Source organism: Panthera onca, chromosome C1, assembly GCF_046562875.1.
Source record: "Panthera onca isolate mPanOnc1 chromosome C1, mPanOnc1 haplotype 2, whole genome shotgun sequence".
Lineage (NCBI taxonomy): Eukaryota > Metazoa > Chordata > Mammalia > Carnivora > Felidae > Panthera > Panthera onca.
The window spans coordinates 184,266,507-184,294,476 of record NC_138346.1 but is presented as its reverse complement, the minus strand read 5'-3'; the positions used below and the strand labels follow the sequence as shown (position 1 = coordinate 184,294,476).

Genomic DNA, 27,970 nt, shown 5'->3' with positions numbered 1-27,970 from the left:
CATCCCCTCACTGATCACTTCTCCCAAAGCCTCAGCCTGTCCCTGATCCCCACGTGAGACTTGCACCCCCCAATCCTCGAGAGTCAGGTATTAGAGCTGCAGCCTCCATGGAGTCATCAGAGCACCTGGGACCATCCTCTGGTGAGACCTTAATCTGTCCTGAACTTATGAGGAAAGCCACTCACTGCCCCAGCCATACAGGCTGAACCCAGCACACAGAGGAGGCCACCTGCGGGTGGCCCTGCGCCACAAGTACAGGTACACAATGTTCAGAAGAGGCCCCCTCTGTGAGGCCTGGGAGAGGGAAAAGAATGGAACCTCTAAGCGGGGGAGCCTCAGGGTGGGATCATTCCACCCCGAGGGAACAGCTGAGTCCTGGAGGTCCCTCTATATCCAGGGAGACAGACTCTTGTCAGACCTTTCCTTTTAATGTCCCAACTCTCAGGCCTGGGGGTGCAAGATCCAAGTACAGAGTCCAGGCCCCTTTGTAAAACTTTTATTTAGAAATCTTCCCAATATATCCTTATATATATACACACATCATCACCACAAGGGTTTTGTCGCTAAAGAGTCACGCCCACAGTGTTGGCCTCCCGGCTGTACAAAGGTCAAGGTACCCGGAGCGGTTACTCCCCTTCTGCAGAAAAATGCAGAGACCAACACAACTCATCACGTACAGTACAACATTGACGGAAAGTGCTGGGCCCGCCCACAGGGACAACGCACTATGTACAGGGGCAAGGGCAAGCCTTTGGTGGGGGCCACGTACTATTGAAATCACAAGTACGAGACCAAACCAGCCCCAAAGGCCAAGATAGTTGTCAGCTGACTACAGATGCTGTGCCCTCTGTTCTGTTTTCAGAATAGGATAAAGGTTGTACCATCTTGCCGTTGCCACCACCAATAAAAGCATGTGAATTTTCCTGAAAAGATGTGAATCCCTCCGGTCATTACAATCATCTCTCTTCTCCACACTTTTTTTTTTCCTTTACATTCCTTCCCTTTGCAGAGATACAATTCTTGGAATGTTGCCATCTCTTTACAGGTGAGGCAGAGGAAGAAGAAGGGTATGCTGGGTGGGGCGGGGGGTGCGCAGTTGGACATGAAAATGAAAATTTTGGATCTTCTGTAGGTCTTGCAAAGACATGAAGCCTTACCATTCCCTACACAGGCCAGTTTGGGGAAGCTGTATTATGTTTTACATATTCCGCCCGTGTCTTTTTCCATTCTTACTCCTGTGCCTCCCCTTGGAAGGAAACGAAAATGAGGTCAATCTGGAGAAATGTGGACAATCAGGATAATTCAGGCAAAAGTGGTTTGGAACCTAGATTGCTCAAATGCTATGCAGTCAGGCAGGCTGGCCCACTGCCCAGGCCCTGCACTCAGGGTGAGAAACCCCACTGCAGCAATGATACTGAGGGCAGAAGGGTTCTTTCTGGTTTCAAAATGCTACTTTCATGATTCCACTCAGTCTACACCACAGCCCTAGGAGACAGGCCAAACCAGGGTGTTTATGAGAAACTGACATTGAGAGAGGTAACTTATCCATATTGTCTGAGAGAGGAGGAAGCCAGAAGCTTGAGTTCCTGATAGAATGTGTGATCATCTCCTAAATCATCTCCACTCATCCATACTGTGGCCACTTTTCACTCCCAAGTCAAATTACTCTGCCAGGAGGTAAATAGAGTCTTAGGACCTAGGACAGGGGCTCCATCTTTAGACAGATGGGATTCCTCACAGAAGCTTCCAAGTACTGGAAAGAAACCAATCCTAAGTTCACCAAAATAGGATGTTGGGGGTCTTAAATGGATGGAGAATGGTACTATAAAGGTTACCATGTTCCCCCCTTACTCACAAACTGGACCCCACAACTTAAGAGGGGAGGGGAGGGAGCAGGGATCATGCCATCTGCATTCGGCTGTGCTCAAGGTCCTTCACCACAAGGGATTGTTTTCCCTCTAACCCCAAAGGCAGAGCCTGGTGGGAGATGGCTGCGGTGACTTGAGGGTACAATGACAGGTATATAGGACTTGGGTGGAGTTTGTTCCATGGGCTTGGAATGCATGTCACAGGCAGGCCTGGCCTTAAGAAAACCATGTCCCACCATCTGGATTGACACAAGAGATCAACAGGACAGTGGGTCCACTCCACAAAAAAATTCTTCACTTTACAAAAGGACTTGCAGTAGTAATTCTTTAAAAGATGAAGGATAAGGGTTTGATTTACAAAACTTTCATGTACAACTTTTGGAGGGGGACACTCTTATTGCAGTAAGCCAGCCTCCCATACACACCCTAGGTGACTGAAAGCTGTATAACCGAGGGGTGTTGAAGATTCTGCTAAGTGATTGTGCATATGTCTGGGTCTCAGCCAGGGCCTGGTCTCTGGTCTCTGGATTTCCCATGCTCCAGAAGGGGGCTGGCGCCTGGGTCCTATCAAGACCTAAAGATCCCACCAGTAACTGAAGTCAAGCAAAAATCCCAAATGCCAGAAATTCATAGGACAGGGTTTGTGCTCAATTGAGTTCAGAACACAGACCAGACCATCAGCAAGCAGACTTCCTGGGGGTGAGAAGGTCCCTCTGAGTATCTGCGAGGACACACAGATGGGGCTGTGCATCCATTGTCAGCACAAGCACATGCCCATCAGCACACTGGCATTCGTTCACCGTACAAACAGTGATGGGGAGCTCAGAACACAGGCAGGAAGCTCTGAGACACCATCGGGATGTGAACCCACAGCCCTAAACAGCTCTTGCTCAACTCATTCTAATCACTTTCCCTCTCTCTGCCTTCACATGAGGCCCAACAGGGCATGCTCCCAGCTACAGACTCGGTCCCCACAGCCACAAGGATTAGGAAGGCAAGTCTCAGTGGGGAGAAAGCAGACTTTGATCCTGGGGCAAGAGTAAGGGCTACTGGGTTTTCTGACCCTCTGGCCCAGCTAGTCAAGAGCAGGCTGTCCACTGGCCATCTTCTTCAACCAGGCCCTGAAGAAGGCACCTCGAGGCTTGTGACTCTCTGCGGCAGCTGGCAAGCTGGGTGGACCAACATGGGCCTGGGTGAAGATGGGGCTCACCCAGAAATGGGCAGCTACCAGGTACCTACATATTTGGACGGGGTGGCCACACAAGCCACTCCAGCCAGCTTGGGAGGGGGCTGAAGGCAAGGCAGAGGCTGCTGGATGCCCCAGGGGAGAGCCGACAACCCCAAGTCTCAGCAAAGACGGGGGGTCCCAAGCTCCAGGCCAAAAGCAGTGCCAGTTGAGCTCTTTACTTTAAAGTCTTAGGGATTTGGGGGAGGGGAAGACCGTGCCGTCTTCATAAAAAGTACCTACCACTTTGCTCCATTTTTCTGTTCTACCACTGAGTCAGGAAACAGGAAAGCCAGCCAGGGCAGTTAGGACTTCCCAAAGTTCAGACATCAAGGAAGGCTCGTCAAGTCCACTGCCCTGCTTCAGAGCTGCCCAATCCTCACCCCACCTGCCCCAAAGCCCACGGTCCCAGAAGCCTGAGGCTGCCCTCCTGGCCGGTCCTGAGTGGCCCCGGCCCCATCACCGAGGACCTGCTCCATCAGCGGCTGGCAGCATGGCAGGATGGAGGCTGCGGGCCGTGTGCTTGGGTGCCGGCTCTTCTGTGTAGCTGTCCGGGCTGGCGGCCCCATCCAGAGAGCTGCCACAGCTGGAGTTGGGGGAGAGCACGTCCTGCAGCAGGTCGTCTGCAGGTGCACCGCCCCCTCCCCCACCGCCTCCTCCACCAGCCCCCACCACGGGGTCCTTGCCAGGCTTGGCCCGTTGGGTACCCTCCTCCTCCTGGTCATTGAGCAGCTTGGCCAGGAAGTTGATGTACTTCATGGCCAAGCGGAGGATCTCATTCTTGCTGAGCTTCTTGTCTGGGGGATGTGTGGGGATCAGCTTGCGGAGCTCAGCAAAGGCCCCATTCACATTCTGCTGCCGCCATCTTTCTCGGCTGTTGGTGAAGATGCGTCGCACGACTTTGGTGTGAGGACCTGGAGGTAGGGGGACAAGAGTTAAAACGGTGAAATGGAGGTGCCCCAAGGCACCTTCTCCTGTGGGGAAGAAGAGAAACCAGTCATTGGGAAACTGGGGAAACCCAGAACGCCTTCCCTTACCTTTTACTTAGAAAACTCCTATTCAGCTTGTAAAGCCCAGTTCATCTGTTTCCTCCTCTCTGAGGATTTCCCTCCACCCCTTGGGACAGACCTCACCAACCATCACGGCCCTCCAACCCCCTGATCTCCATTACTTTTGATCATTGCTGTATGTGTCTATGCTTGTTGCCCTGTCTGGGTTGTGAAACATTTGAGGACAGGGACCATTTGTCATTAATTAATTAATTAATTCATTCATTCATTCATTCATTGTGCCAAGAGGCCATACCACATTAGTCAGAAAGACAAACTCTGGAGCCAGACTTTCCGGGATGATTCCTGACTATTACTCACTAGAGAGTGACTGGGCAAGTTACTTAAACTCCCCGTGCTTTAGCTTCATCATCTGTAAAATGGAGATAATACTAGCAACTGAAGTCACAAGATTGTCATATGGATCTAACAACGAACACAGGATAAAGTCCTTAAGACAATACCTGCCTCAGGTAAAACATTCAATAAATGTCAGCTATTATCATCTAACCATCAGTTATTTACTAATAACCAGGCACCAAGGAACATGATGAACAAAACAGACAGGGTCCCTGCCCTCATGGAACTTCCATTTTAATGGTGATGACAGATGATGAACAAGTACAAACAAATAACAAATGAACAGGAAGCAGAATGTAATAAAATATGGAAAGGAGCCACTACATTTAGCTGAGGTGGTTGGGGATGGCATACTGGAGAAAAGTGACATCTAGAAGGTAAGAACTTAAGGCTAAACAAGAGCCAGCAGCCACAGGAAGGGAAGAGGGAATGCCATGGCAAAGGCCCTGAGCTGGAAAATGGCTGAAGCCAGCCTGGCTAATCAGTGTGCTTGTGATCAGAGTAGGCTGAATCCAGACCCCATAAGTCTCTGCAGTCAGGGTGGGGACTTTATACTAAGGGTGATGGAAAACCCAGAGCAGGGGTTTGGTAAATGTTTGCTAACTGATCATGCTGGCAGAAGGGGGAATGGCGTAGAGAGCACAGACAAGAGGGAAAAGGGCCCACCCACCCTGTGGGCTCTCTCCCCCAGGAGAGGAGTGGAGAGACAGCCACGCACAGGCACGGCCTGAGGCTCTGAGCAGGTGTCTGGGGGCTGCCTCAGTCTCTCCATGTCTACAATGCACTGATTACAGACTAGACCAATTTCAGACTGTATTCACGTACTAAGACTTGTGGAGCAGTAGCAGACACCAGCTTGCATGTATTGAGCACCTATGGTGTTCAAAGCACTGCACAAAATATCCAAGCCTGACCTGGGAAGCCCAAAGCCAGAGAAAATAGAACAGGGCCCTGCAAGTGTTCCTGAGCTCCTGGGCTGAGGTGACCGCTTCTCTCCCCAACACTGAGGCACACAGCCAAGCTCCCAGCAGTCATCAGGAAGCTCTGTGCACTGAAGGAACTCCCAGACCTGGGATATTTGTTTGCCCTCTTTGATGACCCCTAGAACCAGACCTCAGAATGGGGAAACTTGAGTAGGGGAGACGAGGAGAGGAAGGGTCAAGGCATCACCTAAGACCCACTGCTCATTCCACTGAGACTGAGGCTGGGACAGCTCATCCATGCCAGCACTTCCAGCTTCATCATCTGTCTCTCTTACATGCACGTGCACACACACACACACACACACACACACACACGTATACACACATGCACACATACACACACACGATATTCTCTCAGAGCGGATCATTCACTCCCTGCCCACTGTGCCTCTGAAAGCTGTCTTTCTAAATCCCAACAAGCCCCAGCCCAATGCACTCTTCGCCAAAGGCCAGACCCAAGCTGGGAAAAACAGCACTGTGCTGGCAGTCCTACCCTGGGCTGCTGCGGAGGAAATAACTCCATCTTTGGCCTCCAGGCCAGACAGAGGGGTGTCCCTCAGCTGTGACATAGAGAAGACCGTCTCTGCTCCATGGTAATGCTGACTGATCTTTAGGGAGCTCCTAAGTGAGGAGGGGCATTATAAGTGCTGTCACAGCTACAGCTAGACAGAACTCCAGAAGGAGCACCTACCCTGAGCCAGGCCCTAAAAACACTTTACCCCATTGTACTCTTTCAGCAATCTGTAAGGAAGCAATTACTCTCCCCACTTCACAAATGAGGAAACTGAGAGCCAGAAAAGTTCAGCAGTAGGAATCCACATCAAGTCCTGACTTTACACCTCGAATTAGTTCCACTTCTTTGGACTCTTTCTGGTTATACCTTTGACTTCCAAGTCTCATGGACAGATTCTGCACCCCACACACATACCCTCCTCTCACCTCCATTTCTGCCTATTCCTCGCTGGCACCTTCCCAGAGAACCTCCCACCTCTCCACACCCTCCTCTTCCCCCAGTCTGTCCATCCCTCTGCACCCTCTGACTCTCCGTGGCCAGGTACTGAGTAGGTGCTCAGTAAATGTTAGTGACATTTATGAGTAATGGTTTCCCTATACGTCTGTGCTCCCCCCAAATCCTCACCCTCTTGCCCCTCTCCTCCTTCCTCTCTTTTAAGCCTGATTCTCACTGCTTCTGCCCTCTGCCGAAAATGCCTCTTCCCTGGGGAACTTCGGGACTGGTTCTGCCTATTTCCTGTTTGGTATACCCACCTCCCCTCTCTAACCTAACAGCATTGACACGTCATCACCCTTCCCTCTTGGACCTATACCCCATATCCCAGGCTGATCAGGTCTTATGAGGCCTGTTCCTTGTCCAGACTCTAGGCCCCCTCCCCTCCAGAACACCACAGAAGACTCCTCTCCAGAGGCTCCAGCTCAATACATATCCCTCTTACTGGCTCCTTGAATAAACCCAGTGTGGCTTCAAGGCCTCAGGTGCCCTTCCTACTGGAGCCCCAGGCCCCAGCCAGGCTGAAGCACTGGAGGCTCCAGGGATTGGCTCCAAGTCCTGGGCTCTGGAAGAGCCTGCTCTCCTGCCCCCTGGTGTTGGGTCCCATCTACTGCATCAGATCAACACTGGGGAGAGGGAGGGGATACTCCAAATTTCCCATTCATCCAACCCCTTCCCCCAAGTTAAGTGCCAAAGATTACTGGGTAGTTCACTGTAGTAGTGCCAAGGACCTTCTCGGGGAATCTAGGATGTCAGGAAGGGAACTCTAGGTCTCAGTTCTGGGTGTGGAACGGAGACGAGATGGCCCCACAATATAGGGTCCTGGGACAAGGCCCTTAAATGTGCAATTCCAGGCAGGGAGCAGACTCCAGACTCCAAAAAGGACTTGGGAGCTGCACGAAATCCCTGAGGGGCAGCGCTTAGAGGCAGGGAGCACCACGTGTTCTGCCCTCCGCCTGCGATTCTTGCCAGGGGTTGGAACGGAGCTACAGTGGGGACTACAACTGACTCCAGGGGTTTGGGCTAAATGCCTCAGTGTGTCCTCAGCACCACTTCCCTCTTCCCAGGACCATGAGGGTGGCCCCCAGCCCCACCCATGACTTCCCCTAGTCCCAAGTCTAGTTGCAGGGTGAGGACTCGGCAGACTCGGGTTCCAAGGCAGCCAACCCAGCTATGTGAGACACTCATGGAGTAGTGCCCAAGGATCCCACCTTCAAGGGGCTCTAAGGAGCATGAGGGATGACACAAAGGTGGAAGCAGGTAGACTCACCATCAGTAATCTCCATCTCATAAGGGGAGGGCCTCCTCTTCACTCGGTTGTTGGTGGCGAACATAGGGAAGGCATCTGGCTCCCCAAAGAACCCACTGTGGGAGGGAGCAGGCAGATCACAAGATCACACGTAGGTGGAGGGGAGAAAGCCTCCTCAGCAATCCTCCCCACGTGTTCTTGAGCCTCCCACCACCCTTGGGAAAACAAGGGGGCTCCTGCTCCCTTCACACCTGAGTTTGGAATAGAAGGAGCATCACACACACACCCAAACACACTCACAGAATGCTCCCACCCTCTCTCCCCGGTGAGACAAGCAAGGGGAGGAGGGACCACACTCCCACACACCCCTCCCCCCACACAAATGATAAGTGAACACATGGAACAAATGCAATAATGAACACACACGCAACTCACAGGCAGGCATACTCCCCTTCCCGATACAAGCACAGGATCCCCAGACACCTCCCCTCCCAAACAGGTACTCATACAGGCAGATGTGGCCTTCATACCTTGTGTGCTGTGCAACTCTAGCCCCTCACAAGGCACACCATCCCTTTCCCCCCAGATCGCCCCACCTTCATCGGGGGTCCCAAGGGGGCCGCCGACATTCAACAGAAAGGAAACCTTGACTCACCACTGTTTACATGCCCCCCCCATCACCCACTCTGTGCTTTCCATGGCTTCTTTCTCGGGGTCTCCCACAGACTCAATAACTGGCCCACATTATCAACCCCTGCCTCATCTTCCTGTCTGCGCGCCACCTCTACCCCTATCTCCCCGCCATCTCAGTGGCCCCAGCAGGAAAATGGACACCCTCACACCGAGAGGGGTATACACCGCGCCCCACCCCCCCACCGCCGCCCTGCCCAGCCCGGCCGAGGGGCAGAGGGGCTCAGGAGGGGCTCAGGAGGAGAGGGAGGGATCCACTCCCCAGATGCGCCCTGGAGCAGTTTCCGAAGAGGGAACCCTCTTGCAACGACCATCAGCTCCGTATCTCTTACCTGTCCACTGAGGGCTGCAGTTTCCAGAAGAATCTCACAGCGGAGCGCATTCAGACACATTCTTGCCCGGTACTCACACTCCAGCAGCTCCCTTTGGGCCACTCGCCACCACGCACGCACACACTACCAACACCCAGCACGGCCAGCGCGCTTCCACTCACTGCGGGCCACATGCCTGCACGCCCGAAGGCGTGGACCCCTCGCGGGCTCACGCACACCCACGCAGGCCGCACACGCACGGGGCACGCCACCCCCGGCCCCGCGCACACGCACACTCCCACAAAGGGCTCCCGTCTGCTCGCGCACGGGCTCCAGCGAGCAGACTTTTCCGCCCTCGGGTCTACTACTCCCTTCCCTTCCTGCGCTCCCGCCGCTAAGCGCGGTCGCTCCGAGTGGCATAAGGGGCGCCCCGGCAGGATGCTTCCCGGGGTGCCGCCCGCCCACCCCGTCCCCTCCCGCCGCGGCCCTGACCTGCCGAGCGAGGCCAGCGGCTGGCTGAGGCTGTAGAGCAGCGCGCGGCCGGGAGCGGCGGGGGCCGCCAGCGCGGGTGGGCTCAGCTGCACCATGCGGCCGTCGCCGGGCAGCTCCGCGGGGGCCGAGGCGGGCGCGGGCCCCGGAGGTCTGCACAGCTCGGTGGTGGGCACCCGATGGCGCGCTTCGGCCGCCGCCGCCGCGTCGCGGCCCTTTAAGTCCCGCGCGGCGCCGCCCCCACCGGCGGGGCCGCCCCCCGGACCGCCGCGCGCGCCCAGCTCGATGACCGGGGGCTCCGCGGGGGCCGCGCGGCTCGTCTCCTTGGCGACGCCGTTCAGCAGGACCAGGTGCGGAGGGGCCATGCGGGCCTCGGCCGCGTCCCGTCCCTCTAGCGGGGGGTCACTGCGGGCCGCCTCGCTCGGCGGCCGCTCCGTCATCCTGCGGGCAGACAGACAGACAAGCGGACGCCCGCTCTGACAACCGCCCCCAGCCCACCGAGGGGTGGGTGAAGGGGGTGCAGGGCTCAGAGAAATTCTCGCACCGAGACGTGGGAAGAGGCGGACCAACTTAGCGCCACGTGGACACACGCCCTCCCCCGGGGCCTGAAGGCCCAGCGGGGGGCTGGGGCAGGAGGGAGAAAGTGGGGGTGGGGGGCTCTGGTTTGGGAGAAGGGAGAGGGGCCTGGGAGACACAGAGACTGAAGAGATGGAAAAACACGACAGGCATTGGAGGAAAAGGAATACAGCCAGCGAAAGAAAACAGAAGGGGGAAAAGGAAGGAAATGTAGAAAGAGGCGAGAAAGAAATACCATCTTGTCCCCCTGCTCAGGCCGCAAGGGAAGAGGAGGGAACAAATCCCCTGACCATGTTCTTCCCGCCCCCCTTTTGGTTTTGGCGGGGAAACTGTGGCGCGGAGGTGGGGTGCTTTTCCAACCACCCTCAGCAATACCCGCCCCCAGCGTGCCGCCCGCACACGAACGTCCAGAAACCTGGGAGGGGTGCAAGTAGGGAACTCAGGGAATGGAGGCTACAGGGCCTGGGGTCCACTGTGCCACAGCTGGCAGCGCTTCTTGCTCTCCTTTCAACACATATGCACCCCCCTGTAGGGGTTGTCTGTCTGTAGTAAGCAAATACACCGTGTATTCTGGGCAGCTGCTGGAAACCCCGGTGGCCCTTTACTCCCACCGAGACCAGAGATGAGACACTGAGAAGGAAGAAAATGATCCTAGCCCTACCTCCCGCACACTCCGCCTCCTTCTGCCTAGCTGGACTCAAGTGAGGTGAGGTCTGGAAGGGAGGCTTGGCTGAAGGGCTATGGAGCCTCAGCATTCAGAATGCTCCTGAGGCCACCCGGGTCTAGGCTCCCATCTGTGAGCGGGAAGAGGTATCACGAAGGCCCTTGAACTCTTCCATCCCCCTCTCCTGCCGTGGTGTTGTCCTCTGGGAAATGGGGGCAATACCTCATTTATGCATTTAAAAGCACCTGCAAATGCTCAAGTAAACATTATCCGGACCATCCAGGGGAATGCCTTGCCCAAGGTCACATGAACCTATTGGCCACAGAGCCACAGAGCAGGACCAGAACTTCTATCTCACTCTGTCTGAGCTATCCTCCTGTGTACCCCCTCCCATGTATATCCCTGGGGCTGAGGACACTCCTTCTCTTCTCCACAACCATACACCAGGGTGACCACAGAGGCTCCACTCCCCACTAACACTGACTGGGGGCCTTCCACCGCCCTGCTTCGATGCCAATAGAGCCAGGCTCCCGAAAGAATGAAAACCAAAAAACCATGAGACCCTGGGTCTGCAGTTTGGGGATGCTTGTGAGTTCTTTTAATAAAATACATATATAATCAACCCAACAGGCTTCATAAGATGTCCAAAAGAAGATTTCTGCTCTCTGAATTAGACGGTTGGGATATTTTATAGCAGAAAATACACAAAAATCCAATTCAGCCCCAACCAGAGGGCATCTAATCACTCGTGGCAGCCATTCTGCCACTGCACTGCTCCGGACAAGAGTTGGCCTGGGAAATATCCTCGAGCTCCAGAAGAGAGACCCGACCTTCTGAAACCTCTTCTGGGCTCAGCAAAATTGCTACCAGACACACAAGCTGATGGAGAATTGTCATTCAGATTGCACTTCTGCACTGGGTCTGCCAGCTCCAGGGGCTCACCCCGGAGACAACAGAATTCCCCAAGACCTGGTGTACATGAGCTGCAAAGGCAGTGGGTTCACAAGGCTTCATTGGAAATGAGTTTACAATTATGGCGGAAACAATAGATCTGTATCCACAGAATGGGACTGCCAAGACACTGCAGCCACTAGAAATGCACCAGAGGTATACCAGTCTGGTGTTCCTGGTTCCCCTGCAGCAGTGAAATGCACCAGTAATATACCATCCTGTGGCAAAATACACAACCCCCAAGGTGCTGGTTCCCTACCTTACTGTCCCCACACACCGTTGTGTGCCCAGTGACACGTGCTTCAGCCCCAGCTTCTAACCAGAGTGACCAACGGTGCACACTGCAATCACCAGACTGAGTTCAAGCTCTCCTTATGACACATTTATACCCTCTGATTAATTCTGAGGCTTCATGTAGGTGCGGGTCCCCAAGGGGCAAGAGGAGCACATATTCCAGATGAGTTGACTCTGGCCCCAAATGCCCTCCCCAGAGGCCTATAAATATCTGTATCTCGGAGGCTCCCCGTGAGAAACCTTTGATTGGCCCCCAGGGTCTGTGGCCGACCTCTCCCCGCCCATCCCTGGATCTTAGGAAAACCCGGCAGGCTGTTCTGCAACCAGGATCACCCATGCCAAGGGTCCATGCTCCAGAAGCCAACAGCGGACTCATAAGCACCTCTGGTTGTAGGAGACTAACCCCAATCACTTGGCTTTGGTTAAGATTACTGAAAGGAAAGCCCGAGTGATTTTTACTTTGTTCATTTGTTTTTATTTGGGGAAGACAAAGGAATGGGGAGAAGCTTTTGAACAGAATCGCACTAGACTATTTTGACCATTACAACTCCTCTGTCTTTGTGCGGCCCAGAACCAGCTCGCAGCCCCCAACACCGGATCCTCATCTCCTGTTGCCAGATGGCCGCAACGTTTCCGTTCGAGTCTGAACAAGGCACGGATCCCAGGAGCTCCTGGGGGGCAGCAACGGGGTCTCGGCAGCTCCCAATTCCGGGCAGGGAAAATTTCTCATGTGAAAACAGCCTCCGCTGGTACCTGGGGTAAGAGCTAGCTTCCTGCCCTTCATATTGCACCCACACCCGAACGAACCCCCGGGGGAGCCCCAAGCCTGCGCTGCATTCGCGAGAACAGAACCACATTCCCTGCTACTACCAGAGTGGAGGAGTGTTCCAGTGCCGCTCCGCTCTAGGCCTCAGGCCCCGGTCAAGGCCCACTGGAGTTGGGACTGCACTAGCCAGGATGGCTGGGCCTTCTTCCTGCCAGCGGCCCAGGCACACGCAGCCTGCGCCACCCAGAAATAGCTGCCCCAGAGTTAGGAGCCTTGTGAAGCAAGCACAGGACCAGGACTGATGGGAGCGGCCTGGGGGGCTAAGTCCAGCTAGGTGTTTTTACCCAGGATTGAAAAAAGAAAGGGTCCCGCTAGAAACCACAGAGGCACGGATCCCGGATTCCCAGCTCTGGGCTCGTCCTCCCCTCACCCAATCGGAGACCGGACTGGCCTCTGTCCTGAGCCTCCCCCACCCCAGGCCGGAACCCAAGGTCTTCCTGGACACTGTTGCCACCGATAACTGTTCCCCCAAAACTCACCTGGGGCATATTTAGAGAGACAGGCCCCTCTGAATAGGATCTCCACTCCGCCGGAGAGGGGCGGGAGCCAAGGTCCAAGTTGTGGACTGGGGTCTTTGCTTTCCCCCTCTCTCGCTGAGAGACCAGCAGTTAGGCCACGGTGTGGTCCTGGGCAGTCTGCCGCGCCCAAAGCGAGTTTCCAGGAAAGATGGGGGTGGAGAGAAAGAGGGAGGGCGAGAGGGAGGGAGAGAGAGAAATGGGGGTCAATGGCTGGGAATTACCTCATGTCCTCGGCCAACCAGCCCAGGGAATTGCAAACAGCTTTCTGCCCCCAACTTGCAGGTGCTTGAAGCCTCCCCCCAACCCCCCTTTAAAAAGAACCCTACACCTGACCAATCAGGAATAACTATTTACTCCAACAACAAAAAAAAACGAACTCTCCACAGACTGCCAGAACATTTTCGGGCCCTCCAACCGGGATGTCTGGTTCAGTGCGGCCAGCTGAGTTTGTTTTCTAAGCACTGACGTGTCTATGCGGTTGGCTGGCTTGGGAACCCGGGTCAGGCCCAAGCAGCAGCCACAACGCCTAGCACGGGTGGGTGGGAAATGTGTGTTGGAAAAGGGGATTCCAGTCTTCAGACCCTGATCTGTGGGGCAGAATCTCCAAGGCCCCCATTCTCTCCATGTCCACCTCTAGCCCAAAGTGAAACCAGAACCCAATTCCAAAAGCTACTTTCTCAGAGAAATGGGAGTCAGAACAGCACTGATCCAAGAGAATGGGGGAGGGGAGGGAGAGATATCTTGATCTATCTAGGTCCCCTTTTTTCTTCCTATTGAGAAAGAAAGAAAGAAAGAAAGAAAGAAAGAAAGAGACACAGGCAGCCCCCGTCTTCCTTTCAACCATCCCCACACAATGATTTTCAATTTTTCAGTGTTCAGACTAGCAGAGTAAAGGAGAATTCTAGTAATTCCTTGCAGCAATAAACAAGGCAAAGGGAGGAAGGATAAACACAAATCCAATACTGCTTCCCAGGGTGTAGTGTAGTGAGATTTAGGCTGCTTTTTTTTTTTCCTCCGAAGGGTTTTAATTTGTTTTGCCTAAATTGTCCAGTTTATGATTACACATCGAAGCCTTGGATTAATTCCAAAGGACTCTTTTTTTACCCCAGCTTTGGTAGAAATACAGGAATAATTCTTCCCTGCAGTTTCAGTCCAATGCGGGAGATTTTCTTTCTCCTCTTCTAATCGAAATGGGGGGAGGGGTGGGAAGAAGGGAGAATTCACTCATTCCCGTATCTTAGGTTGGGTTAATTTTTGCTTTATGACAGAGTCTGTGTGTCCGTCCCTCTCTCCATTTTCTCTCCCAACCCCAAGCTCAGCAACTTAAAAAATAGAGCGGGGGGGGGGGGGGGGGGGGAGGGGGGAGGGAAACGGCGCTGCTTTGTTATCGCTCCAAAGAAGCTAAAAGGGACAAGCCGCTTCGCTTCTGAACGATTACTTTAATTAAAAAGGATGATGATGACGATGAGGATGAGGATGATGGCGACGACATCAGTAACCATAATAACTGGCAAAACAAAATCCATTTTTTCGCAGCGAGGGCAGCACTAACCCCATCCCTCCACAAAGCCTGGCCGGGGTCACCGACGCGACGTGTACCTGACCCACGCGGCAATGTCGTTCACCCGGGGAGGGGATGGGAAAGTGTTCTTTGGAGATTATCCCGAGGGTCCCCACCCAAGGCGCGAAACCTGGAGAATGCGCCCATTGTCTTTTCCAGGCCTCTCCCGCAGACCCCGGCGGAGGTACCCGCGAAACTGACCAGAAATGGATGAAGCCTGGGTGCGGCGGAAACCGAAGCCGGCGGCTACCGGCTTGAAGGCGCGGGCCTTGGCGAGCGCTGCTCAGCTCCGAGCCTGAAGAACCTCCCACTCTAACAAACCCCTCGAACACCGGGGCACAGGCTGGCCTCTGGACAGAGCAGCCGCCGACCGGGCTCCGTCTGCCCATCCAAGCCGACACTGGCTTCCGAATACATCATAATTTGGAATAAAATGTGAAATCCCTCTCCCCGCCCCCTTGCCGCCTCCTCAACTTGCGGCCCCATCTCCTGCTCGCCCTCCCCTCCACCCCTCAGCGATTTGCAAATGCACTTCTAAAGGACACAAGCACACAACCCAGTATGGACAGGACCACACACGGTCCAGCCCCACAGAAGGGAAGCAAAGTAAACACAACCCAACACTGCCCCGCAAGTCGACATGGTCGGGCCCGCACATTGTCCAACGCGCCACAACGAAATCAGTCCAACGCAATCGCTCACGGACAGACAACTAAGGTAGTCAGGATCACACACGCCCGACACAACGAAACCACCCAAACACAATCGCCAAGGCCACACAACCCAACACCCAGAGGCAGACCCGTGTCGAGAAAGCCAACGAGCATAACTGTATACAACGATGAAAACGCAGAAGGGCTTGAAGAATCCAAATCAACAACCCAAAGGGCGCGGACACCATCACCCTCGGACACACAGCCCATCGCCTGGGAAGACCACACTCGGAAGAAGTCAGCATTGCCGACGGCTCACACACGCACTCACAATCCCACCGCATGCACACAACCACCAAGAAGAAATGAAAACCAACCACCGCCTCGCGCATTTCTGTATATTGCGTAAGGAAAAAGGGGAAGGAAGGAAGAGAGTCTCCGTGGCGGGAGGGGCGGCGGCGGCGAGCGGAGGGCGTCCGTGGAAAATGCCCCCCATCGAAAGAAACCCAGGGAAAAGGAGCGAAGACCTCTTCTGCGAGCGGGGGGAAAGGGAGAGAAGAACTGACGGGGAATTCCGCGGGAGGCCGTAGGTTGCCTCCCACTAGAAAAAGGCCAGAATGCTCACGTTTTGCCGCTACGGGGGGACGCGTGTGGCCATTTTGAGGCCTGGTCCTCAGTGCGGAGGCCCGCCCCCGCCCCCCGTCGCGGTCCCCCGCCCGCGCGCCCAGGCTCCTCCAGCGACGCGCGCTAATCCCCGCTCACGTTCTGGGCCTCGTTAGCATGGGCCGAGGCGCGCCGGGGCCGTGTGCGCCGCCGAGATAAGGCACTGCCGCGGGTCCGCTCGCCCCCGATAAGCGCCTCGGCCATTATGGGCCAAATGATTCATTTTAATTTGGCAATTTCACCGGAGGGAGCGGGGACTGGTTGCGCGGCGCTGGGACCGGCTCCGGAATGCGCCACGGAGAGAGTTGGGCGCGCGGTCTAGGACTCGGCGAGTCCAGCCCCATTTCTGATCCCGAAGCCTCTGGGGAACCGGGCTCCCCGCAACCTCAGTCCCACGGCCTTCGAGACACCATTCTTCAGCGACTCTCATCCCAGCACCCCGTCCCTACCTCCGACACCAAAACCATCACTCCCAACCCTTCCCCGGCATCCATTCTTTCTCCAGTGTCCTAGACACCCGGATTTCAATGGGCAGTTCCTCATCCCAGGAAGCTCCCAGCACCCACCCCCACCCCCGGCCTCCCATCCCCTTCAGCCCTGGCTCCTTTCTGCTCTAAAATGGAGCTTGCTTGCCTCCCGTGGCATAGACTGAGCTCACAGCGGGGGGCTCTGTGGAGGCAGAATTGCTGTCAACGGAGCGATTTAAACGTCCATTCTGCTTGAGTTCCAGGCTGAGCCCAGAGCCCCGGAACATCCCATCCCTCATAATATTTTAAACAATTTAATCCTGCTATGAAGCGCCGTTCTAAGCACTCTACACATACAAATTCCTTTCGTTCTCATAAACAATGCTGGTGCTATTACCATCCTCCATTTAGAGATGAAGAAACTGTGGCACAGAGAGTAAAAGAAACTTGACCAATGTTACACATCTGGTGAGTGGTGGAGCCTGGGTTTGAAGTTCATTTGGCACCAGTGTCCACCTGGAGCCCAGCAGATGACGAAAAGCAGCCAGAGCCTAGGCTGGGATGACAGATCTGGGTTCAACTCATTGCAGGGACCAAGATCTTAGTGTGGGGTAGAAGTCTGAGTTCAGCGAGGAGTGGTGACTGGGGCTCAGCTCATGGAGGGCATCTGGTTTCATTCTTTTATGGTGGAGGGGAAAGCCCAGGTTTAAATCTTGCAAGTCGCTTGGCTCAGAACCTCTGTTTCCTCTTCTGTAAAATGGGGAGATAATACCTACCTCCCAGATTTGTTGTGAGAATTAAATGGCCTTTAAAAGGTAGTTGTGAGAACAGTAATCTATGGAACCCTCACAGCCCAGAGCCCAGGATGACATCATATGCACTTGCATGGCAGTTCTGGTTATTGTTACAGACAAGGAAATTAAGGCACGGAGAGATGTGACTTGGCCAAAGCTCACAGTGAACCCAGGAAAAGCTGAGACCCAAACTCAGGTACCTAGTTCCCAGTCCACAGGTTTACCCACCATGCCAGGATGCTTGGTCCTCCCAGTAGCTCTGCTTTGGAGCTTCTTTTGCAGCCTGAAAACTGGGGAAATCCCTTCATCTGGTCCCGGACTGAGTCCCAGTCAAGGACAGTGCCCAGAGTCTGGTCACAGTCTGAGTACTGGCCCCTCCTTGCCATCAAGATGACTCTCTGTGAAGATAGGGTCAATTCAGTGTAGGCTGTGGCCTCTATCCCTCCTGTGCTCTCTGGTGGAAGTCAGGGCACCCTGTGCATACAGGTAACTTTTACAGAATCTCCTGAGAGAAGGACCATCCAAGTTCTGCGAAAAATAATTTAATTCTTGGACATGTCACAAGGCATCCCCTGGCCCAGCCATTCCAGCCTTCCACAGGGACCCTGAGGAGAGGCTTCTGGGGTCTATTAGGCCCGATCTCTTGCTCTCTCCCCATGGCTCCAGCCCTGCCTCACCCACTATTATCACACCGAATCCCCCCTTGTGCCTCAGCTACTGCTGCTCCTTCTGCCTTATTGGCCTTCTCTTGTCTCCTCGCCTTTCTCACGATTCAGCCTTTTGGCCACTTCCTCCCTGAAGCCTCCCTGCAACGGGGCTGGATTTCATCTCTCCTCCTCTGGTCCCCATTGCCTTTGCTTGACTGCATCACTTAACTGAAAGCGGGGGACTCCTGTAATTCTGAGTTCCAGAAGTCAGTTCGCTTCTCTGAGCCCCTGCAAATAGGTGCTGGCCATTCCCCTATCAGAAAGCCCCGCCAGGGAATGCTTCCCTGAGAAAATGATGCCTGGACGGAGAACTGACAGTGAGATCTGAGGGTGGGTAGAAGAGTGAACATTGAGAGCCTTCTGCGTGGGCCAAGGGCTGAAGCGGAAGAAGGGCTTTAGTTTCATGCAAGGAACAGAAAAGAGTCCAGTGTGGCTGGAACAAGCCTGTGGCCAATTTAAAGGATTTAGGAGGAGAAACATTTTGTTTATTTGGTTCTGGGGGAGGGGGTGCATAGTGTCCTAAAAAGGATCAGATCTGCATTTCTAGAAAGCTCTTTGGCTGCAAGGTGACGAAGGGGTGTGTGTGTGGGGGGGGGGAGGTAAGAAGTGGGAAGACCAGTTCTGACACCAAGGCAGTGGTCCAGTGGGAGGGTGGACTAGGGTGCCGAGGAAGAGATGACAAGAGGCAGATGAAGACGACCTGTATTTAGGATACAAAACTGGGTTTGTACCCATCGGGTTTGGGGGATGAGAGGGAAACAGAAATCCAGGACCCCTCTGGGTTTCTGGCTCTCCTTGGCTTAGACGGTGGTGTTATTCCTGGAGATGCGGGCCTGGAGGCCAGGGAGCATGGGGAGAGATTCTGCATTTGGTTTCGAATTTCTTGAGTTTAGGTGTCCGGGGCAGCTACAAGCTGTCGGATTCTCCTACCGGGCATTAAATGACCCCGCTAGGCTGTAGGGAAGGAACACAGGCGGCAAGGCTTTCGTCAACCCTGCGGCAGAAGAGTGTGCCCAGGTATCCGTGGCAGGGCGCTGAGGTGACGCTCACCACCGCCTCTGTTCGCAAAGCTCGCAAAGCTCGAGATTCTGACAGTCTGGCAGCCATCGCGGACCTGCCCCAACCCCCGCCCCCAACACCCCCGCCTGAAGCGAGGGGGTGGGGGGGCTCGTGACGTCTACACTCTCCTCCCCTGCCCTGTTTCCGACGGTCGGTGGAAAAACGGAAACTGCGCACTGAGCAGGGCGCCGCCTGAAATAGCATCTGGTGCCTGTCGGTCAGCGCTGTCCGAGTGTCCAGGAGCGAGTGACGCGGCCCGCGGCCCCGCCAGGAAATGCCACCCCTCCTCCGCGTGCCTGGAGCAGGGGCCTCGGGCGGGCAGGAAACCCACAGCGCCCGGGGTTGGGGTGGGGAGCGGGGTAGGGTGGAGGGGAGGTTGGGACCCAGACAGGTCAGTCTGGAGTCTGGTCCTGGAAGGGAGCGTCCTGGAGAGAACAGCCTCGCCAGGGTTGGGGCCTGAGGCCGCGGTGGCCATTCTCCGACCTGTCCCCTGCCTCCACCCCTACCCCTACCAAAGGCTGGGCTCTTCCTAACCCCCAAATTTGAGGTCTTAATTTTTTCAAGCGTTTCAGCCCACTCTGTCTCTGGGTACTAGCTGATCTCTGAGCTTTCTCCCCTGAGCTTGTCCTCTGGAGGAGTGCAGGGTGTGTGCGCTCTGGTGGACAGCCAGGTTTACTTTCAGTGCATTTATGTGGAGGTACAATGTGCCAGGTACTGCCCTAAGCACTTCATAAGTATTAATTCAGTTAATCCTTCCAACAACCCAGTGAAGTCGGGGCTGCCCTCATCTGCATTTTGCAGGTAAGCAACTGAGGCACAGAAAGGTTGAGCAACTTTGTGGAGAACACCCCGCTGGTAAGTGGTAGAGCCAGAATCTGGGCCCAGGGCAGTCAGGCTCCAGGCTGTGCGGCTTCCAAGGGCAGTCCTGAGTTCCCATCCCTGCTCTCTCACTTGTCAGTAGTAGCTTTGTAGGAAAGTGTCTCAGTCTCTGTGCTCCACTTTCCTCATCTGTAGAAGAGGGGGTGATTGTTGTCCATACATCATAGTGTTCTCATCACAGGGTTATTTGTAATGGTAAAAACTCCGGGGGCGCCAGGGTGGCTCAGTCGGTTAAGGGCCTGACTTGGGCTCAGGTCGTGATCTCACGGTTCATGAGTTCGAGCCCCCGTGGAATCGGGCTCTGTGCTGACAGCTCAGAGCCTGGAACCTGCTTCTGATTCTGTGTCTCCCTCTGTCTCTCTGCCCCTCCCCCACTCATGCTCGCTCTCTCTCTCTCTCTCTCTCTCTCTCAAAAATAAATAAATAAATAAACACTAAACAAATTTAAAAATAAAACCAAACTCCGACTTGAGGAGGTGACATCGTTTCCCCCCTCCACTTCCATGGGACCGCTGTCTCCATTTTGGCCTCCATTCCCTGCCCTGAAAGAACCCACCCCCTGCCCATAGGTGGGGCTGAGAGAGAATTCCAAGCTGAAGGGTGGGGAGCGCCACCTGTATGCTGCCCAAGCCCAGCGTGGACACCACAGCTCCCACGGACGGAAAGGGCTTCACCCCAGAATTCCGCTTCTCGGAGTGGGCCGTCAGCACCACCTGGGAACTCATTAGAAACGCCAAGTCCCAGGCCCTGGGCCTGATGTATCAGAAACTCCGGGAGTGAGGCCCGGAAGCATGCATGTCCACAGGACGTCCAGGGGATTCTGATGTTCACCAAACCCTGAGAAACTCTGCTCTAGTTTTACTGCTGTCCTCTGCAGCAAGGCCCACCCACCATAAAATAGTTGAATCTGTTAAGAAAGCACCGCGCTTCCTAGTGCTTTGAAGCCAGGTCCCTGTCCCTGCCCCATGCTTCTGACAGGAGCATGCGGAAGACCAAGGCTGCTCCCCAGACCTGGAATGGTTAGTGCCTAAACTCTTCTGTCCTCACGAGGGAGCCGCCCTGCCAGCTCTGCCCTCAGTGGTCGCGCTCCCAGAGCTGTCAGAAAAGGAGAGGCACGGGTGCTGCGCCCAGCCCTCTAGGCAGCGAACGAACAGTTGCTGGTGGTCACTCAGACGGGCCCTGGGCCTTGGGTACACATAAATACTTGTGGGCAGGACCGCTAGACCGCTGAAGGGGGCTCTATGTCCTGAGCACCTTCTGCGTACGCCTGCACAGCTCCCTGTGTCTGCCTCTTCTCTGCCATGACACCCTCTACAATAACCCTGCCAGGCTGCTAGTGTGACCCCAGCTTTCAAGATGAGGAAACAGGCTCAGCTCTCCTGAGGTCACTCGGCTGGTCTGCAGCCACGTCGCCTTGGGCCCAATGTCCTCTTCATGCCTGCTGGCTGTGATGACGCATTTGCTACATTGAGAGAACTTCAAAATCGTGGACACTTTGGATGGCACTGTGATATGTCCCGAAGTAAATCCCTTGTGACCCTAAAAAATAAAAACAAATAGCCAAAAACTCATGAAGAGGTGCTCAAGTTTACATTAGGGAAATGTGAATTCAAACTGCAATGAGATACCTGTGACGCACTGACTAAAATGGCTAAAATTTAAAAGACTGACACTAGCAACTAACGGTGAGGATGTGGAGAAACTGGAATTCTCATAGTTGAAGGGAAACGCAAAAATGACTCAAGCACTTTGAAGAACTCTTTTACAGTTCCTTATAAATATACAGTTCATAGGGACGCCTGGGTGGCTCAGTCAGTTAAGCGTCAGACTCTCGATTTTGGTTCAGGTCATGATCTCACAGTTTGTGAGATCGAGCCCCGGGTCTCAGCTCTTCGCTGAGCATGGATCCTGCTTAAGATTCTGTCCCTCTCCCTCTGCCCCTACCCTGCTAGGGCTCTCTCTCTCTCTCCCTCTCTCTCTCTCTCTCTCTCAAAAAAAAAAAGAAAAATAGTTGATAGACATATACTTATTTGGGAGAATTGAAAAACATATATCCCCAAGAACTCTGGGACGCAATATTCATATAGCCGCTTTATTCATAACAGCTAAAACCCAGAAACAATCCAAATGCCCATCAACAGGTGAACAGATAAATTGTGGTACATTCACGCAACAGAATACTACTCAACAGTAAAGAAAGAACCAACCTACTGATACATGCAAGAATACGAAATCATCTCAAAAACATTATGCTCGGTGAAAGAGGACAGGCACAAAAGAGTATACTTGTGTATGATTCCATCTATAGAAAACTCTAGAAAAGGCAAAGCTAATCTATAATGGCAGAGTTCAAGTCAGGGTTGGTGGTAGAGGAGAGATGACAGCAAAGAGGCACAAGGGACGTCGCTGGGGATGAAAATATTCTCGGTCTCGATTCATGGTGCTGCTTACACGAGCGTATGTGTGTCAAAAGTCAATAACCTGTATCCTTCAAATGGGTGCATTTCATTGTGTATAAATCATGCCTCAGTAAGGTTGATTGCAAACATTTTTTTTTTTTTTGTGGCCTGGCTTCGGTCTTATCCTGTCCAGGATGCCATCGCTGATCAATCTTGCACTGATACCCCTCACTCTCGCTGTCCTCCAGAGCAGGCCCCAGAGCCCCCGGCGGCAGTCTGACGCACGCTGCTTAGGGCCAGGCACACGAACAGCAGTAGCTATCTGGGGACATGAGAGGAAGTGGATTGACGGTGTTTGCAAAAGTGACAGACACATCTGCCAGGAAGTAGGGTCACTTCCTCTGACCCTCAGTTTCCCCATCTCTAATAGGGATGGGGCGAGGGGACCACAGGATCTCTCTCCCTTTTATCTCTTATCATCTCTTTCAGTGTGCCGTCTCTATCTCCAGCTCTCACTCTTTGGGTCTGCTCTTCTTTCGGTCTTTAATCTGGCTCTCATCTGTGCCTCCTTCCTCTTTCTGGGTCTCCGCTCAGGTTCTTAGTGAGAGCTCCCACACCCCACAGGTACCCGGAAAAACAAGGAGCCCACTTCCCTGTCACATCCTAACAAGTCAGGCCCGACAGAGTCATAGCCGGTCTGCCAGCTCCTATGGGGTGACAGTGAGAGGGCGATGAAAAGGAGGGTGGGAAGGGAAGGGGAGGAGAGTTGTTTTAAAGGCACCATTAAGGAGACACATGGGCCTACCGGGCTCTGTCACACAACCATGAGTCGCCAGGAAAACCTCTCGTCTGCATGGCCCTGCGTGGCCTGGGTTCTGCGTGTCCAGCCTGGAACCCATTCCACAGGACAGGGCCTTAATGGAGTGGAAGAGAATACGCGATTAACTGTCTGCCCCACCAGGCTTGAGTTCCTCCTCAACTACTTTGTGGCTGGTGGCCCTAAGCAAGTTACTGCACTTTTCCCTGCCTCAGTGTCCTCATCTCTAAAATGGAGGTAAAAAGAACACATGATTCACAGGGTTATTGGGAACCTATGACACATATATAAAAAGCTGAGCACAGAGCTGAGCGCCGTCTCATAAATAGAAACTGTAATTTTCTTATGAGCCTCTACCCCACCCCATATTCAGGCCTACAGATACTGAGATGGAAGAGAGAGATACAGTAGCAAGGATTACATGTTCTGCCAGACAGGGGTATGCAAAATGCTTTGGAGACCCAGGAGAGACTGTGTGTGTGTGTGTGTGTGTGTGTGTGTGTGTGTGTGTGTGTTGGGTATTCTTGCTGGGAAGGATCAGACTAGACTTTGCAAAACTGGTGTTGTCTGTCTTGGACTGGGAGTAGCAGGGTCAGATGATGGGGAAGTGCGATAGCAGGTGCAAAGGCCCAGTGGTGGGAAGGGAAGGGTACATGTGGGGATGGTGAGAAGTTCAGTGTGACTGTCACTGTTATACAAAGGGGCTACACAAAGCGGTAGATGAGGCGAGCATGGTGGGCCAGGGCTATCCAAAATGCATGCCCACCCAGCTTCACTCATTCCTTTATTCCACACTTCCTAAGTGTCTAGCTTGTGCCAGACAATATCCTGGGTGCGGGGGTGACATGCTCCCCTTGCTTGGACAGCATGGTCTGCGCTAGGTTAAGAAATCTGGCTTCCTTCTCGTTCTATTCCTAAAAGCTGTGGTGGGAGAGCAGTCATCCACCCTCTCTGGAACTCAGTTTCCTCATCTGTACAGTGGGCATGGCCCCTGCTTATGCATTCATTTTAAACAAACACTTTTGAACAGTAATTCTGGGCCCCGTGCTGGCTGCTGGGGATGTGACAGGACTCAGAGCCCATCTGGGCTGCCTGCCAAGGCGCCGAGGCTTGTGCCTGCGAGGCTTGGGAGAATGCAGAGTTGCCGAGTGGATTAAAATATACATGGGCTGGGTACTGTGCTCCTCCCAGGTCAGTCCCACCCCGGTCTTGTTTCCCAGGACCATACACTGGGGCCCTGTTGCACTGGGTGGCAGGGGGAGGAGAGGGCGGGGTGCACACCAAGTAAATCTCCTCTAAGCAGAGGGAGCCAAGGGCTTTGGCTGCCCTGGGACTTCCAGGAGAGCAGAAGTTCCTGCCTCCAGCTTTTTCTCCTGTGTCCCTTAAACATCCCTCCAATATGGTGCCAACCACTATATCAGGGGGATTGTGTACCCCAAAGAGCTCCTCGGAGACAGGTCTGGTTTATCTATGCCCCAGCATATCATAGAGACAGAGTAGCAGCACCGCAATGGTATGTTGAAGGAATAAGAGTGACGGAACTGGAGAAAGAAATCGAGCGAGAGGGACACCACCCAGCAGGAACCTGGGCCGTGAACTTGGAGGAAGCCCAAACTGCCAGCTCTCCTGGTCCTAGAAACCAGCCACCAAGAAGGTGCAAGGGCACCCTGTGTGGCCCTCACCAGGAGAGAGGAATGGTTCCACAAACATACAAGCTGTGAGTCGCAGCCCCTTCCCGGGGCAGCCCAGGAAGTGCAGGCTCTCGCGGGGGTAGGGCTGCTGGACACCTGGTCTCCACAGATACTCTCCGTGCTGGGTGGAGAGGAGAGCACAGGCGGGGGCTTCAAGAGTCACAGTGCAGGGCCCTCCGGGTGATTCTGGGGGTTTGGAGCAAGTCACTTACCAGGAGTGACTCCGCTATGGTCCCTGTATCTGCCCCCTTCCAACCAGCATCTTATCAAGGTAGGAACTGAGCTTTATGAAACTGACACACATGCTTACTTCAAGCCCCTGCTGCTGCCGAGGGGAAAGGAGGAGGAGAAAAAGAAGAAGGAAAGGATAACATGGGCTCCGAAGCCAGACAGGCCTGAGTTCAAATCCTGACTTCACCTGTGTGACCTTGGGCACATCACTTTACCATGGAGTCTCCATTTCCTCTCAGGGGGAATCCTGACATAATGCTCAGGTTAAGAGCAATGGCTCTGGAGCCAGACTGTCCAGATTTGAATCCTTGTTCTTCCTAGTGGCTGTGTGACCTCAGGGAAAGTTACTTAACCTCTCTGTTCCTACTTTCTAGCCCATAATGGGGGTAATAAAAGTATCCACCTCTTAACATTTGTTGTGAAGAATAAGTTAACAAATGTTAGAATAGGCTTAGAACAGAGCAGGTGTGCTCACTGAACTATTGTTATTACTTCACTGAGAACTTCTATGAGTGTTTGCAGGTGAACCCGCATGTTTGCTTCTGTCACTTCACAGGGCTATTGTGAAGTCTAAAGGAGGTCCGAGTAGGACTTGGATAAATATGGGCAAATATGATTTTGCACATGTGTGTCTGTGCACACGCAAGTGCATTTCTACAACAGCAGGGCCTAACGGTGCCTTTTCTTCCTCTGTTATGCTCCCCAGGGTCTAGCACAAGATATAGCAGGGACGTTCGGCAAACCTTGTGCTTGTGACTCTTCACTGGACGAGGGGATCGTACATGGTCCCTGACTTCAAGGAGTTCCCAGCCATGGGTACACATAACCAACACACAAGTTGGCTGTAATAAATCTGGAAGAGGACAAAAAGAGAACCGGAGGGAGGATTATGTAAAGTCAAAGGAGAAAAATGTCGCTTCCACAACAGGATTCTGGGAAGGTTTTCTGCAGGATGGGGAGGGGATGTGGGACAGAGTAGACTTTAAGCTGGGTTTTGAAGGATACACACAGGGTTTGAACTCATGGCGGGTTTAGAGGCAAATGAGCTGGGAAGTATGTGTGTACGCACAGACACTGCCTTTTTTTTTTCTTCTTCATAGTATAAGGAGAAAAGGAAGGGCCTAGGTTATTGCTTGATACCTAACTTACTCAGATACCATGGCCTATGATAGAACAGTCTAGAGTCCTGAATTCCAGTCCCAGCTCTGTGCTTACTGAGCTGTGTGGACTTGAACAATCCCCTTCTCTTCTTGGGGTCCCAATGTCCTCATTTGTACATTGAGGACCCAGTGATTTCTGAGGACCCTGAAGCTCTGACACCCTCGAATACCTTATGTCATCTTTTCCATTGTGTTTCTAATTAGTCCCTCTCATCCTTCTGGTCCCAGACCACCCACAAAGAGGCAGGACACAGGGCTCTCCCTAAATCCATCCTTTTCCTGGAGTTCAGCCTCTGACCAGGAAGTGGAAAACAGGATTTCCTCTGAGGATGTTCTCTGTGACCGACAGTTCCGGTTTGGGGAATGGAGAGGAGATAGGGAACATCACCTATGCTTCCAAACTCTAAAAACCCCTTTTCGTGGGTTTGAGGTTTCTTTCCACACTGGACTTTGAGCTCCTTCAAAACAGGGAATGTATAACTCAGAGCTGGAGAAAGACATGTTGCTTTGGGTTCGAACAGATATTCCTCAACATTTTGGTGGGGGAAAACTGAATTCTCTTTTTCTTTTTAATTCTTTTTACTTTTATTTTTTATTTTTTTTAATGTTTATTTTTGACAGAGAGAGAAAGAGATAGAGAGAGAGAGAGAGAGAGAGAGCATGAGCAGGGGAGGGGCAGAGAGAGAAGGAGACACAGAACCAGAAGCAGGCTCCAGGCTCTGAGCTATCAGCACAGAGCCCGACGTGGGGCTCGAACCCACAGACCGCGAGATCGTGACCTGAGCTGAAGTCGGACGTTCAACCGACTGAGCCACCCAGGCGCCCCTTTTTAATTCTTTTTAATGTTTATTTATTTTTAGAAAGAGACAGAGACGGAATGTGAGCGGGGGAGGGGCAGAGAGAGACACACAGAATCCGAAGCAGGCTCCAGGCTTGCTCTGAGCTGTCAGCACAGAGCCGGACGTGGAGCTTGAACCCACAAACTGTGAGATCATGACCTGAGCTGAAGTCTGATGCTTAACCAAGTGAGCCATCCAGGTGCCCCCCTTTTTTTTAAGTTGTGAAATACATTAAGCATTATAAAAAGTGGGGAAATTTCTTTTTTCTCACCTGTGACTGTGGCAATCCTTCAAAACTCTTCACGGCCCAACTCCAGTGTTCTCTCTTGCAGAAGCCTCTCCTTCCTCCGGATTTACAAACCACTCCTCACACCCCGTATTTCTGCATCACTGCTTCATAATCACAGCATGCCGGAGATCAACAGGCTAGCCCTTCACTTCAAAAATGGGGAAACTAAAGCCTAGTGACAAGAGGTGACTTGCCCAAAGGGAGAGAATTCGGGGCAGAGCAACAAGAGGAACCCAACAGTTGCTCCCTCAGGGTTCTTTCTAGCATATTTTCTCCCTATCTTTGGTTTCCTGCCTCCAACTCCATCCTCCAATGCTGAGCCTCTTCATTTCTCCTTGCTTTCCAACAAGCCGTTCCCACTGCTGGAAATGGCACTTCTTCCCCTTCCCTATTCTATATAGTTCTACTACGAGGGCTGGCCTCACTGTCCTGCTAATGTTTGCATGTCTCTCCCCCGTTAGATTGAGATCCGACAGGGCATTTGTCCCATGAATCACTTTATGCTCAGCATCTAGAATGCCCAGCAGAATCAACAAGGGATACCTGTTGAATGATCAGGAGGAAAACAGGTGCTGGCGAGGAGAGGAAGAAAGGGGAAGAGGCCTCTGCTGGGGCTAGATGCTATGGAAAAACACAAGGTTGATGTCCTGGTTGTTAACTATAGATGTGTGGCCTTGGCCCAGTTGTACCTTATCTGTCTTT

The 27,970-nt window shown here is 53.4% G+C and overlaps 1 protein-coding gene across 16 annotated transcripts; it reads right to left on the bottom strand.

Annotated features, from left to right (window-relative positions):
* Positions 1-481: 481 nt before the first annotated feature.
* On the bottom strand, positions 482-16,013 carry TAL1 (TAL bHLH transcription factor 1, erythroid differentiation factor). 16 transcript variants are annotated; one of them, XM_078451946.2, is made up of 7 exons: positions 14,822-15,644; positions 13,021-13,176; positions 11,681-12,811; positions 9,234-9,671; positions 7,762-7,856; positions 3,801-4,007; positions 482-3,679 (listed from the first exon to the last, which is right to left on the bottom strand). In XM_078451946.2, the coding sequence occupies exons 4-7, from the start codon at positions 9,668-9,670 to the stop codon at positions 3,456-3,458; spliced, it is 963 nt and encodes a 320-aa protein (XP_078308072.1). In that variant the 5' UTR covers position 9,671; positions 11,681-12,811; positions 13,021-13,176; positions 14,822-15,644; the 3' UTR covers positions 482-3,455. The 16 variants fall into 16 exon arrangements, with proteins under 16 accessions (XP_078308072.1, XP_078308070.1, XP_078308069.1 ...); XM_078451944.2 differs by having other exon boundaries at positions 482-4,007; positions 11,681-12,414; positions 12,583-12,811; XM_078451943.2 differs by having other exon boundaries at positions 482-4,007; positions 11,681-12,468; positions 12,586-12,811.
* Between the last annotated feature and the right edge of the window lie 11,957 nt (positions 16,014-27,970).

What these genes read in the sequence shown, in the direction of transcription:
- TAL1 (XM_078451939.2), bottom strand. Translation starts at nt 9,670, where the DNA reads ATGACGGAGCGGCCGCCGAGCGAGGCGGCCCGCAGTGACCCCCCGCTA. An exon ending in CCGCTGGCCTCGCTCGGCAG is followed by an intron (nt 7,857 to 9,233) that starts GTCAGGGCCGCG and finishes TCCCTCCCACAG; the next exon opens with TGGGTTCTTTGGGGAGCCAG. An exon ending in TGAGATGGAGATTACTGATG is followed by an intron (nt 4,008 to 7,761) that starts GTGAGTCTACCT and finishes CCCTACCTCCAG; the next exon opens with GTCCTCACACCAAAGTCGTG.